The 14756-nt window shown below is 45.8% G+C and overlaps 1 protein-coding gene across 1 annotated transcript in view; it reads left to right on the forward strand.

Annotated features, from left to right (window-relative positions):
• Positions 1–5170, forward strand: part of ANKRD24 (ankyrin repeat domain 24) — a 46281-nt gene extending 41111 nt beyond the window's left edge. The window contains exons 17-19 of the mRNA XM_087922603.1: positions 192–359; positions 2294–2359; positions 4787–5170. Coding sequence (XP_087778729.1) covers positions 192–359; positions 2294–2359; positions 4787–4864 — 312 coding nt within the window. The 3' untranslated portion in view covers positions 4865–5170. The remainder of the gene's footprint in view (positions 1–191; positions 360–2293; positions 2360–4786) is intronic.
• Positions 5171–14756: the final 9586 nt, after the last annotated feature.

The raw sequence follows: 14756 nt of genomic DNA on the forward strand, positions 1-14756 counted from the left end.
TGAACTGAAATTAGCTGAAATTCCACCTCGTTTTCTTATCTCAGGCCTTAATTCCTTTGATTTAATCTTTCTCACTCCTTCTGGAGCTTTGCCTACTGTGACCTATGCCGATTAACTGGGCGTCAAGTAGAAGAATCCAGATGTGTTGCTTACCGCCTTTGTCATTTTTCACCCCCTTCCTTCCTTGGCAGATCACAGATCTCTCCAAGGAGGTCTTCAAACTGAAAGAAGCTCTGAAGGATCTCTCCGAGCTGTCTAGTGGCGCTTCCTCTAAAGGGATCTTTTTACCAAAGGTAGAGAGCGAGATGGACGTAGCTGCCTTCCAGAGGACCATTAAAGATCTGGAGCAGCAGCTGATTGTGAGTAGCATACAAAGGAAGGTGAGAGGAATTAAGGAGAGTTGTTTTAGGAGGTCCGTCAAACTCAAATTGTCTGGTTCCTTCCATTTGAGATCGGTCAGGTGTTCCTCGGAAAACGAACCAGGAGTAAGACCACATGGGGAAGAATACTTAGACTTATATAGCACTTCACAGTGCTTTGCAGCCCTAAGCGGTTTACAGAGTTGGCATATTGTCTGCCAACAATCTGGCTCCTCATTTTACTGACCTTGAAAGGATGGAAAGCAGAGTCAACATTGAACCGGTCAGGATCAAACTGCTGGCAGTGAGCAGAGTCAGCCTGCAATACCGCATTCTAACCATGGCCCCACTATGGTGCTTACATCCCGTTTTGGTCCACCATGATACAAAAAAAAAAAGAGGTTAAGACCCTAGAAAGAATGCAGAGTGTTAGATCTGGCTGGTCCACAATGGGTTAGAAAAACGTCTCGTTTCTTGCTGGGCGTGGCATCTTTGAGGTTGTTGGACTCCAGGAACATTTGAAATCTGTCCATATATGAGTCCCAGTCCTCGCTAGCTGGATCGAATGGGGCGGGTGGTATAGCGCTGCTGGCCATGTCACCGTCGTTGCGCTCTGTCAGCCACGTGCTCCTTCAGCTAGCTCAAATCAATAGACTTCGTTGCCTCCGCATCCCATCCTCGTCGCCAGTGTTAGATCTGGGAGGACGGTTCAAGAACGGAGGCAAGACTCAGATAGCAACGACAGCTCTTTATTTGTGACTTCAGATCTGAGCAAACTATCCCAGCCGCAGCAGCCCCTTGTATAAGGGCTGGGCTGCGGCTAGGCAGTCAACGAAGGCGATTTGAGTTTGCCGCTCGCGGCAGCCCGTTTACTGGCCAGTCGCATCAGTCTATGGCGACCAATCACGATCGGCTATTCGCGGCCCAATCAGAGTTGCAGGCTTTCGAGCCGGCTAGTCCGGAACACAGAGAATAGCATTCTTTCTAGGATGACGATTAAAGGGCCGGAGGCTAAAACATAGGAAGGACAGCTACAGAAATTGGGTCTAGTCTAGAGAAAAGAAGGACTTGGGGTGTGTGTGTGTGTGTGTGTGTGACAAGATTGCAGCGTTCCAATATCTCAGGGGCTGCCCCAAAGAAGAAGGAGTCAAGCTATTTTCCAAAGCCCCGGAAGGCAGGACAAGGAACAATGGATGGAAACTAACCAAGGAGAGAAGCAACCGAGAACTAAGGAGAAATTTCTTGAGGACAATTAATTAGGGGGACGATTTGCCTCAAGTTGTGAGTGCTCCATCACTGGGGTGGGGGTTTTTAAGAAGAAATTAGACAGCCATTTTTCTGAAATGGTATAAAGCCTCATGTGTGAGTAGCAGGAAGAACTAGAAGACCTCAAAGTCCCTTCCAACTGTGTGATTCTGTTAAAATCCCACTTCCAGATGAGATAGAGATGACCTGCATTTCATGTCTAGAACACAGCTCTTTTAACAACTTAATGGCACGTATAGTAATCAACCAACCAAGCAATGAAAAACCTCTTGGCCATGACTATACCTCACCTGAATAAAAGGTGAGGTTTGCATGAGATGGAACCAACTCTCGAAGCTGTGGTGGTTAGCTAAACCTCTCTGAAAAAAAACAACAACAATGTTCTGTAAAAAATTTTTTAAAATTAACCCCCAGAATTTTAATAGGATCGAAAATAGCTCATTGGGAATCCCGTAAAAAATAAACCAAATAAACTCACCTGGTAAACTCAGAGTGAGGGCCGTAAACAGCCAAGCTCTCCTCAGGCAGGGAAAAAATTTGGAGAGGCTTGTGACCGCAGTGAACTCCCCCACAACCCGCCCGAAATAGTCTTAGCTGAGCCACTTCGGTTTACTTTATTCTATTTGAAACGACTTATAATTTCTTTTCGTTCTCTTTTTTTGCACTAGGAATCTGAGCGACGGCATAGCAATATCATCTCTTTGTACAGAGGACACCTTCTCTACGCTATCCAGGTGGGTTGGCCCAGGTCTTCCTTCCTGACACCGAGTTAGAAATACTGCGTTTCATAGTGTGGGTGAGCAATGAAGAATCTGGGATATGTTTTTGGGGACAGTTGAGAGGAGGCGGGAGGGGGCTAGAAGACCGAACTGCCATCTGAGTGTGGGGACACGGATGGTGGGTTTGAATGTGAACGCGAGAGAGTGCACGGGGGTTGCCTGAAGATCTAAAATAGAATGAGCTGGAAGGGAGAATCGTTTCAGATAAAGTGATTATCTAGATTATCTTCTTCAAAACCTCCAGGGATGAGTACCCATGACTTTTGAAGGGAAGCTGTTCTGCTGGTTATTTGTCCTCAATGTTAGGAAGTTTTTCCTGAATTCCAGGTTGTTTCTCTCCTTGGTTAGTTTCCAACCATGGTTTCTCGTCCTGCCTCCTATTTATGTGTGTTTATGTGGATACGTGCAGACACGTACACCCAAAGCTGCTTTTGGCAGCTTTGGAGTGGGAATAGCTGCCTATCCCTTAAAAACTAACATGTCCAAGTTAGCTTAAAAGTCTTGTTCAAGCAATTAAACTTTGCACCGGGAACGAGACGCTCTTCACGCTTGAACATAAAGGTCGTCCTCAAGCTACGACCGCATTTGAGCCCAAAATGTACGTATCGAGTGAGTTTGGCCACCTTTTCTCACCGTATTTCTTCACTGAATCACGTGCGGTTGTTAAGCGAGTAACGCGGTTGTGAAGCGGAATCTGGCTCTCCCGTTGCCTTTGCTTGTCAGAAGGTCACAAAAGGGGGGATCCCTGTAACCCTGGGATGCTGCAACCGTCATAAATGTGAGTCAGTTGTCAAGCACCTGAGTGTAAATCGCCTGACCACAGGGAATGCGGCCAGGGTCATAAATGTGTAAAACTGTCCGTGTCACTTTTTGCACTGCCGTTGTAACTTCAAACCGTCACTACATGAACTGTTGTAAGTCAAGGACTACCTGGATGGCAGTATTTTCATTTATGTGGACTCTTCCATAGAGTTTGAGGAACAAACTATGCAGGCTGATGTCTAATTGGTCAGCATCCAGAACCTCTGAACGAGATAAGCGTATTCCAGGCTCAATTCCCCACCGAGTTCTAAAGTCTTTCCTGGACCAAATTCTTATCTTTCCAGCCAGAGTAAAAGTATGGAAAGGAAAAAAAAAAGAAATGTATTCCCTATCATCCTTTAGAACCACGTTTCTCAACCTTGGCAACTTTGCCAAAATTCCCCAGCCTGCAAAAACAACCATTACAAAAATGGTTGAAAAGAAGTTAAAATCAGTTAGCGTGGGTGTGTGTGTGTGTTGGACTAGATGACCTACAAGGTCCCTTCCAACTCTCTCGATCTGTTAAAACAGTGGTTGCCAACCTTTTTTTCGCCCCGCACCCCTAAAGAAATTTCACTCGAACCTCGCACCCCCTGAAATTTAGACTTTAGGAACTACTGAACGCGTTAAATATAGGGTAGGATTGAATCTTTTCAGCTATGTATGTGAGGGCCACTAAATAATGATACTTAACTCTAAAATGAAAACAAAGTTAATCCATTGCATAATAAATAAAAATGCCAACATATAGCTAGTATCCTATTATTTACCTGGACTTTTCTCTCACCCCCTAGAATATCGTCTCACACTCCCAGGGGGTATGAGCACCCCAGGTTGGGAACCCCTGTGTTAAAATAATCAGAAAAAAACATGGGAAGTGCTAACCTGTAAGTTACGAAACGTCCAGCCATCTCACAGCCTTCTTGCTACCAGATCCCCATGGCTGATGCAAAACCAGGATTTTCTGAAAGGCTAGATGGGTCAAGATAATCCTTGGTGCTTTCCGAGGCTTGGTGGTCTTCTTGCAGACATTTCACGACCCAACTAGGTAACATTATCAGTGGCAGCGGCGCGACTAGTCCCGTGATTGGCACCTAGTCGGGTTATGAAACATCTGCAAGAAAACCACAAAGACTCGGAGACCACCAAGGACCCCTCATGCGATTCATCTGACAGGGAGAACCGTCCACCCGTGGAACAGAAGTCGCCCTCAGAAGTTGTGGGAGCGCCTTCACTGGAGGCTTTCAAGAAGAGATTGGACTGCCATCTGTCAGAAATGGTGTAGGGTCTCCCGCTTGGGCGGAGGGGGGGTTGGATTAGATGACCTACAAGGTCCCTTCCAACTCTGTTATGTCAACCCTGAGCTACAAATATTCTCCTTTATCAGAGAAATCCTGGCTGTGGTTCTTGTAGTGATTCCCTCGAGCGAAAACGATCTCCTTGAAAAGTGAGATTACGTATTTGGCTCTGTCCTCTTGCAGGGACAAAGGCAGAAGTCCTCCTACCAGCCAAAACTGAGGAACACCTCCAGATGTTCATGATCTCATCTTATTTCTTTTCCCCCATCTCTGCTCCTCACAGGGCCACATGGATGAAGACGTCCAAAGAATCCTCTTCCAGATTTTGAAGATGCAAAGGCTCCAGGAGCAAAGCAGATGAGACGAGGCGACGGGTTGCAAACTCGGACCTGGGGTGGGGTGGGCAGGCTGGGACGTTTCCTTGGGGGAAGTAGGACATCAAGGTCACACCAACTATCCAGTCCAACGGTGAGCCAGGGAGGGAGTGGAGCAACTGGAACCCAAATGCCTTTGAATTGCTTCACAGCAGGCAGGAAATCCTTGGCACCTTCCAACTTTTCCATGTTCACGGCGGCCAAAGCTCTCCCGGATGAATTTCTCACAATGTTAAAGGCTACAGGGTCATTGCGAGGGGGTAGAGTAGAGAGATGAAAGGTCTAGGGTGGGTCAGGGGGTGGGATTCTACCAGTTCGCACCTATTCGCTAGAACCAGTTGTTAACATTCTAAGCAGTTTGGAGAACCGGTTGTTAGAAGAAATTTTTACTGGCCTAATCCTGTAAGGAAGGCAGGAAGGAAACATTCTGGTGTTGCTTACAGAAACTGCCTCTCCGTTAACCCTTTTTACATTCTTGGCAGGACTAGACTTCCTGTCTCAGGAACGTCTCCGGAGTTTTTTTCCCCCTCCTTTGCTGGTACTTTGCTTGTGTGGAGTGACCATTCAAAGTTACCATGGCACTGAAAAAAGTGACTTACGACCATTTTTCACACTTACAACTATTGCGGCATCCCCACAGTCATGAGGCCAGGCGAGGAGATGCGTGCCTCAATGTGAGTGATGTTGATTTGGCCACGCCCAGCCAATAACATGACCACCAAGCCATGTCCACCAACTAAGCCATGCCCACAGAATCGGTTGTTAAAAAATTTGAATCCCACCCCGGGTGTGACCCCTAGTGGTCAGCTGTTTATTTCCACTGCATCTAATGGCAAAAAAAGAAAAAAGAAATGAGTCCCGATGCTTCCTTACTGGAGAATCTTAGGCCAGTTGGTCTCTCTGATCACAGACTACCTGCAGGGTTGTTGTTTTGGTAAAGTGGGGGAAACTATGTAGCATTTGAGTTCTATACCAGTGTGTGTGTGTGTGTGTGTGTGTGTGTGTCTGTGTGTGTCAAATGGGTAAGTTGGGGGGGAGTGTCACATCTGCATAATTGAAGCCACATCTCTTTTTAATGTGTTTTGTAACATGTGCAGAAAAAGAACAGGGCTGCCATCTCGACTTTTTTGCCTCTCCTCAGCTTCCCGGCTTGGGCAGAAAAGCAGTGGGATACAAATGTAGTATTTTTTTTTTTTTTAACACAGACAAAGGACAAAGTTACAGGTAGTCCTCAACTTATACCTGCTCATTTAATGACCGGAGTTAATAACAGCACTGGAAAAAAATGAGTTTTTTTCACACTTACGACTGTTGCAGCCTCCCCATAGTCATGTGATCAAAATTAAGGGGCTGGGCAATTGACTCGTATTTATGACGAGTATTGCAGTGTCCCGGGGGTCACATGATCTCCTTTTGCCCCCTTCTGACAAGTCAAGTCGATGAGGAATCCAGATTTGCTTCACAAACTGTGTGATTCATTTAACTGTGTCAAGAACGGTCGTAAAATGAGGCAAAATTCACTTAACAGCTGTCTCGCTAAGCAACAGAAATGTTGGGCTCAATTGTGGTCGTAAGTCAAGGACTACCTGTTTGGGAGGTCTGGGAGTCTGAAAGCAGGTCATTGTATCTGCTGAAATTTTAGAGTGTGGGAAAGCAACTCTGCCAAGATGTTACATTAGGCAAATGAGCAAGTTAGTTTAAATTCTTAACTTTTCATCACTCTTTAACCGTTTAACGGTTTAATCGTCTTAAAATTGAAACGGCTGGGATGAAACGCCCAAAGCCAGGAAAACTTTTAGTAGCTAGGCAAAAAAAAAATGCAATTGTAGTCTTCCATAATTTTAGCATGCATTTGAGAACGAGTCTCAGTGGCTTAACTTCTGGATAAGGGCACAAAGGTTTCAAATAAGATTTCCAGTGAAATTATGCAACACCTTAGCCTTTCCTGAGACAGCCGATGAATTATAGTAATTTGTGCTAAAAAGTAAAAACAGAATTTCTTCCTGCACTGAACAGAAAGAATTGAATATTGTCCAGAGTTCCTTTCATTCTATGTCTGTTTTTCACAAAAATCAAGATGGCAGCCCTAATACAGGTAGCCCTTAACTTACGACAGTCCATTTAGTGACCGTCTGAAGTTACAGCAGCACTGTAAAAAGTGACTTAGGGCTGTTTCTCACCCTTACGACCATTGCAGCACCCCTGTTGGTCATGTGATTTACATTCGGTTGCTGGACGACTGACTCAAGTTTATGACGGTCGCCATGTCCTGGGGTCACGTGATCCCCTTTTGTGACCTTCTCACAAGCGGTCTAGGTGGAAACTGCGCTCACTTAACTGTGTTATTAACCATTTGCAGTGATTCACTTAACAACCGCAACAAGAGAGGTTGTAAAATGGGACAAAACTCACTTAACAAACGCCTCACTTAGCAGCATAAACGATAGGCTGAATTGTGACCCAATACTGAGGACTCCCTGTATCGTGAAAGGAGCTCTGCTTTTGTTTAGAATGTGCCTCATGGCTGCCATCTTGTCTTGTTTTGAGGGGGGGAGAGGCTCCCCCCTTGTGGACACCCCCTGATTTTGTGGCCCAAGGACTCGGTTCCTTGATTCTATGCTGGCTTCAAAATGAAATTCTTCCAGATACGTTTTTTTTAAACGGTGTGTTTTAAAATCTGGAATCGGTGCGCAAGGAAGCAAAGATCGTAAAACAAGGATGTTGTGAAGCCCTGAAATTTAGGATGGGCGAGGTTTGTTTGTAGGGTTGAGTGAGCTTGGGTGGTGCCAGGGGTCAAATTCTGAGGACCGCTTGCTGGAAATTTTAAGGAAAAAGGCCAGCTTGTGTTTTTTTTGTTTTTTTCATTAAGAGATTAGATTAGAATTAGAGATGAAGTTTTGCTGTATAGCAGGGCTTGTTAAGTTTTGCAGCATTAAGATGAGTGGACTTCAACGCCATCCTGGCTAGGGAATTCTGGGAGTTGAAGTCCACCTGTCTTAAAGCTGCCACGGTTAACAAATACAACCAGACATGCTGCCCGTACAACCTTGCTTGAAATCAAAAGGAAAGAAAAAAAAATCGTTGGTCTCAGCTCCGGTTGGATAACAATTCAAATGCCCCTTCTACTTCTCTTTGCATTTTATCATCCCTAGAGAACAGGTGGGCAGCCATTTTGGACTTCAACTCCCAGAATTCCTGAGCCAGCATTGCTCAGGAGTTGATTCTGGGAGTTGAAGTCCACAAGTCATAAAAGGGCCCTTGTTCCCCAAATCCTGTCTTCCTTTCTCAGGGTCACAGGGAAAAGAATATTTTCAAGCCTCTAGTTGCCAGTGTTTCTTTGCTCTCACTTTCCCCCACCTTTTCCGAGCAGGATATAATGAGAATTAATTTTTTAAAAAAGATATTTTAAAAAAATGAATTAACTAAAGGGAGCCTCTAGCCTAAAATATTACAAAATCAAAAAGGAAAAAAAAAAAAAGATATGAACGAAAAAAAACAGTCCAGTTTCAAAATACAAGATCGTATATAGAAAATCCAGCAATGAGAAAAAAAACAAACAAACATTACTTTGACATTCCTGTTTAAAATCGCCGCTTAATCGCTTCTGTCAAAACTTTTACAGATTCTTTCTTTTCCTTAGGGTGTCCTTTCAGATCTTAGAGTAAAAAAAAAAAGTTCTCACCAAACCGCCACACTCTCTCTTTCTGCTCTCTTCCGTTTCGGAGCTGTCCCAACTTCAGCGGCTTTAAATGGCTGCCTCTTTGCCGCTGGCAAGAAGAGCTTCTCCTGGATCTACCAGGGACTTTGCGGTATCCCTGGGATCGACAGGACGCGCTCTTCACTTTCACCATCTCTTCGGGACGGTTTAGATCCGATAGGACCGTCCAGGAGCAAAGATATGAGCAGCGATCTCAGACCTCCAAGATCGCATGCCGTATCGTCGCGACGCCGGCTCCGCCCTCCCCCGAAATCCTGTCTTATAGAGGACAAATGAACCAGGCCGAAGCTCTACCAGTGAAATCCTTGCCATAGAGTTTAGAAGCAAATCTGCCACAAGGACTCCACAATTGCACATCGTTGTTGAACGTAAAAATTCCAGAGGGTTTGGCTACTGAGTTGTGGATTTGGGGCTGTGTTTTTGTGTTGTGTGTACGTGTGTGTTTCAAAAACAAGAACTGCAGTGAGATGCCAAGCTTACAGCTTGATTTTGCTTCTGCACATGCATAATGCAGTTGAACATAAACAGTCCTCGTTTAGCGACCGTCTCACTTAGCAACCACAACGACGACAAGGATGAAAATAGTAACACGTCGTAACCATCCTACCGTGGATCTTTTCAGGTCTGGAAAGCAAAGGAAAGCTGAAGTGAAACGTTGGTTTCACTTAGCGACCGATTTACTTCACCACTGAGGTGCCCGTCCCAATGGTGCTTGCTGAATGAGGACTACCTGTGCAGTGTTGTTAGAGAAAAGGTTCCCTGCTCAACAAGGCAGTCCTCGAGATATGACCGTAATGGAACCCGCCAATTACGATCACTTCTCGAGACATTCGTTAGGTGAAACCGCCTCACCGAATGACCCCGATATCTTGCGCTCCTTGATGCCAACGCTAAAGAACTAAAATGAACACAAATCTTTCAAACGGTGCCTTGGAGGTGGGGGTGACCCCTGGGAGGATGGCCTGCTGTAGCCCCCTCCCCCCAAGCCTGTCCCCATTTACAGTCATCCTCACGGGGGTCCCCACAATCCTTCCTTGGCACCAGCAATCAAAGAGGTCAGGGCAGATGGAGATTGGAAGCCAAAGAAAGGAAGGAAGAAATACAATATAGAATAACAGAGTTGGAAGGGACCTTGGAGGTCTTCTAGTCCAACCCACTGCTTGAACAGGAGACCCTATATCATTTCAGACAAACAACTGTCCAGTCTCCTTTTGGAAAGCCTCCCATGAGGCAAGCCCTTCTTACTATTAGGAAGTTTCTCGTTAATTCCAGATTGCGTCTCTCCTCGATTAGTTTCCACCCGTTGTTCCTCATCTTGCCTTCGGGTGCTTTGGAAAATACCGTGTTTCTCATATAATAAGGCCGGGTCTTATTTTTTTTTTTTGAGCCCCGAAAAAATGGCTAGGCCGTCTTTTCGGGGGTGACTTAATTCCCCCCCTTGCATCTTCGGGCGGGTGGTGACGGCTTGGATGTTGACCTTGGCGTTGGTGGGGCACTTCGTCTCAGGGTCAAAGCAGGCAGCACCATATCCGGGTGTGCAACAAAAGTACTTCCTAATGGCAAGCCCCCCCACCATTCCCCCCCCATTTTGCATGTTTTAATATAGGCCTTAATTTTGGGGGGAGGGGCTTAATTTCATTTCATGCCTATAAAACATGCTGGGACTTCCTATTGGGGGAGGCCGTATTGTTGGAGAAACAGGGTATTTGGCAGCCCCTCAAATATTGGAAGATGCTATCATGTCACCCCTAGTCCTTCAGCTCATTAAACTAGGCATAGCCAATTCCTGTATAGAGAACTGATGAGAACGAGAATCGGTGGGCTCAGAAATTTTGTAACGGGTTCATAAACTTTTGACTCCTACGGTATTTTAGATTCTTTTAAATTCCAGGCAGTCTCCTCCTTCCAAATCCTGCCCTTATTCTTTTCCTCTCCCTTCCTGCTTATAACAAAAAAAGAGGATTTTTTAGTGTCCAGAAATCTTTATTGTCCCTTTGGCAAATTTTATTTCCAGCTTAATTACCTATTGGTGCCAAAATGGATTTTTCCGATTTCTTATTCAGCTCAGTTCGTTGTCAATGCGAGGAAGGAGAGTGAAAAAAAAAAAAAACCCTTTCCCTTTTCACTTTCTTTCGCTGCTTCCGACTCTTCTTTGGGAGCGATGTTATCTTTTGTAAAAATTAAGTTCCAGGGTACCTTAGTTGTTGCTTTTTATCCCGGTCAGCCAAAACTTTCACTTCTTATCTTCCTCCTGCACTTTCTTTTCCGGTTGAGTGCTTCTTTAAGGCGGCCATTTCTGACCACCGCTCTTACCGCCTTCGGGAAAGGGAGTTTGGCCGGCTGAGGAGGAAAGATGCGGCTTTCTTCAACCCTGTCGGTGATCTCCCCCCTCTTCACCACCTCTACGGGGTGGCTTAGCCCCGAAGCCAGTTGTCTCGGGGCGCTCCAGCAGCGAGCCCAGGCAGAAACCACGCACGATCGCGGATTCCTGTCTGTCGCCGAAGCCCTGCAAACTGGAAGTCCAAAGCTTAAAAGTAAAAAAGTCAAGTTAGTTGGGCCCCTGGTGGGATCTCCCCTTCGTTTCTGTGGCTTCTGAGGCCCGAAATTCTCAGTTCTCCTTGCTTTCTTTGGCTTTCAAGGTCCAACTGATTTGGTGTCGCTGCCTAATTTCCATCGAGTGGAAGAAGGTGCCCAGCAGGTTGTGGGGGATGGGTGGGTCAGTGCAGTCAGTCGTAAGGCTGAAAGACGGCAGCCGTTGTATCTTTCAAAGCGAGTTGCGAGTCGCTTTTGGGTAACTTCAAATGGTCACTAAGTGACCTGTCATAGGTAGAAGACTACCTGTATTCACAATACAGAATAACAGAGTTGGAAGGGACCTCGGAAGGCCATCTAGCTCAACCCCTGCTCAACCAGGAGTCTCTATACCATTCCGAACAAATGGTTGTCCAATCTATTCTCGAGATGGACTTTTCTTGGTTTTTTTTCCTCGAAGACGTTTTCGCTTCTCATCCCAGAAGCTTCTTCCGTTTTGACTGAATGGCGGAGACCGGAAGGATTTATATTCCTTGCAGTCCTTCCATTCTCCATCGTTCAGTCAGAACCGAAGAAGTTTCTGGGATGAGAAGTGAAACATCTTCAAGGAAAAAACAAAGAACTTTGAAAAAAAGCACCTTGGGGACAATCAATATTTGGATGACTGAGAATCTCCATAGACCGGCCCCTCCGTTGTAAGCAAAGTGCTCAGCCTACCCCAAATAGTAAGGTAAGTCGTTTTTTGCATTTAGGCCTGTGTGTCTTGTCTGAAAGGCCAACCTGGGTCAGAACAGCCTAAGGAGACTGCATTTCAGTGACGGCTGGGGAGGGAGGGCATTTCTGGAGGGGGAAACTGGCTTTTGTAAGCCTCTTTAAGGCACAATGGAATTTTTAGCTCTAGCCATTCTGGGCGGGCACAGAAGGAATGTTGGCAATCTACCATTTTTTCCTTCCTGACGTTAAAAATAAAAATAAAAATTGGAAATTCTGGACAGGTGGGGGCATCATAAGATTGAAGCAACAAGGGAAACAAGCTTGGTGAATCACTTCCTTGCATGGTTAAGCTAAGGATCTGTACGAAAATTCACTGCGTTGCTGCCTTTCTTTTCACAATGCACAGCAATAAAAACATCTGCCTTCGCTCTTGTTTATTGAAGTCTTTTCAACATCTTGAGGTCTGGCAGGTTTGACGATCCTGTTTCCGACCATTCCGCGGGCGGTGAAAACTTGAATTATTATTCCCCGTTATTGGGGGAAAGGAAAGGTCCCAGTTAGAGGGATAGAATCAAGATCGCGGGAAAGGTTAATGCCACTTTATAATGCCTTGCCAAGGCCACACTTGGAATACTGCAAATGATTATAGCATGATATAAAAAAAGACGTTGAGACTCTAGAAAGAATTCAGAGAGCAACAAGGATGATCAGGGGACTGGAGACTAAAACATAGAAAGAACTGTTGCTGGAATTGGGTAGGTGTAGTTTAATGAAGGAAGCACTAAGGGTGACATAACAGTGATCCAATATTTGAGGGGCTCACCCAAAGAAGAGGGGGTCAACCTATTCTCCAGTACACCAGAAGGCAGGACAAGACCCTATGGATGGAATATCTAACCTAGAAATGAGGAGACATTTTCTGGCAGAACAATTAACTGCTTCCCTCCAGAGGTTTTGGATGCTACAGCACTGGAGGTCTTTAAGGACGGCCATTTTGTTGTGGCCTGCCAGCGGCCAGCAGAGCTGATGGCAGACTCGGACAGCGAGGAGGTTGGGGAGGAACACAGGCCAGTCCTGGAGTCTGGGGAAGGCTCGGACGAGGGCTCTGCATCGGAGGCAGAGATGGGGGCCGGGGTTGTCTGACAGTTACCAGCTGCCTTCGGAGTCGGAGATCAGTGGGGCAGAAGAACAGCTGGAGCCTGTTCCCAGTGTGCTCATGTGCAGAACTGCCAGGAGAAGGGAATAGTTAAAAAACAAGGGTCGACTCGGGAGTAAATGCACAAGTGGAGGGTGAAGGGCCCCTCCCGTAGGGAATAAAGAGGAGGAAAGGGGAGTGGGGTTTACAGGAGAACAATTAGTTCAATTCATTAGGGTGAAGATCTGACTTCTTGGCAAGTAATTGCTGCTACACCGTGGCGTTTGGAAGATATCGGCCTGGCAACTCTCCAAGTCTAATAAAGGTCCGTAGTTGTAAAATCTCACGAAAGACTGTTTCCCAGGACTTTGCTGGAGAGGGATTAAGTTTAACCTAAATAAAAGGGTGTTGTTTTTTTTAAATCAGGACGAGGAGCCTGCTTCGTGCTCTTGGGAAGCTTAGGTCAGAACACATTTGTCTGGAACGGGTATAGAGTTTCCTGCCTGAGCAAGAAGGGGATAGACTAGAAGACCTCCAAGGTCCTTTCCACAACTTTGTCGTTCTGTTATTCTGCTGGATTTCCCCATGGGGAGACCGGGGTGGAAAGATACAACCCCCCCCCCCCCTGCATTTCTGTCTGTTTAAATCACTGCATGGCTGCTTCAAACAGCAGGAAGATTTCAGGAAACATTAAAATCCACTTCCCTGGAGCAGAGGACAATTAGCATCCAAACCAAAATCATTTCCTTGTTATTTTCTCACTTCTTCCCGCCAGCTTAGTTTTCCAAGATCCTTTTGACGGCATGATTAAGCCACAATACATTCCATGCAGGGTGCCGTTCTTGCCTGATTTGAAAAGGGGTTATTTTATTGGTATATTGCTGGTAAAAGCCTGAAAGATGTCAGACTAAATGACTAGGAGCCTGCCCCGCCCCCCAAAACATGTTCTCCAGGATAAAAGGCTAAAACATTTGGGATCCTTTAACTTGGAGGGGGAATGCGTGAGAGGAAAATTACAGAAGAGAGCTGGAAGGGTCCTTGGAGGTCTTCTAGTCCAACCCCCAATTCAAGCAGCAAACCTTACACAATTCCAGACAAATGAGAGTCCAATCTCTTAAAAACTTCCAGTAACGGAGCATCTCTCCATATTCCTTTATCTTCAAGTGATGGAATACAGATAGTCCTCCACTTACAACCATAATTGAGACCGTCTGTTTCTGTGGCTAAGTGAGTTAATTGAACTTCGCTCCACTGTAGGACCTTTTCTTGCCACAGTGGTTTAAGTGAATCACTAACCCGGTTGTTAAGTGAACCTGGCTTCCCCATTGACTTCGCTTGTCAGAAGGTTGCAAAGGGGGGAAATCACGTGACCCCGGAACCGTCATAAACACAAGTCAGTGGCCAAGCATCCGCATTTTGATCCTGTGGACCATGGGGATGCTGCAACGGTTGGTCACGTGAAGAATGGTCAGAACTGAGATCGTGAGGGCTCCGTCACTGAAGAGCTCCAAGGAACCTCATAGAAAACAGCATCCTTGGGAATCTTATTGTTCACCTACTGTCTTCAGATGACCAGGAACCAAATGGTTTCATACAATTCAGACTCCACTATTGAATTAAAAACAAAACACTTTCCATTCTTCCTCGGATGGGCACAAAACAGGAAGAACGTTGCTTTGCTTCAACGGACTGTCATTATCTACACCAGTGGCCTCTGATTTTTCTGGCATTGTGGACCAACGGCAGGAGGGGGGATGGTTTCACACAAACAATGGGTGAG

The sequence above is a fragment of the Pseudonaja textilis genome, chromosome 1 (genome assembly GCF_049901715.1).
Source record: "Pseudonaja textilis isolate UNSWEBS1 chromosome 1, rPseTex1.2, whole genome shotgun sequence".
Classification (NCBI taxonomy): Eukaryota; Metazoa; Chordata; class Lepidosauria; order Squamata; family Elapidae; genus Pseudonaja; species Pseudonaja textilis.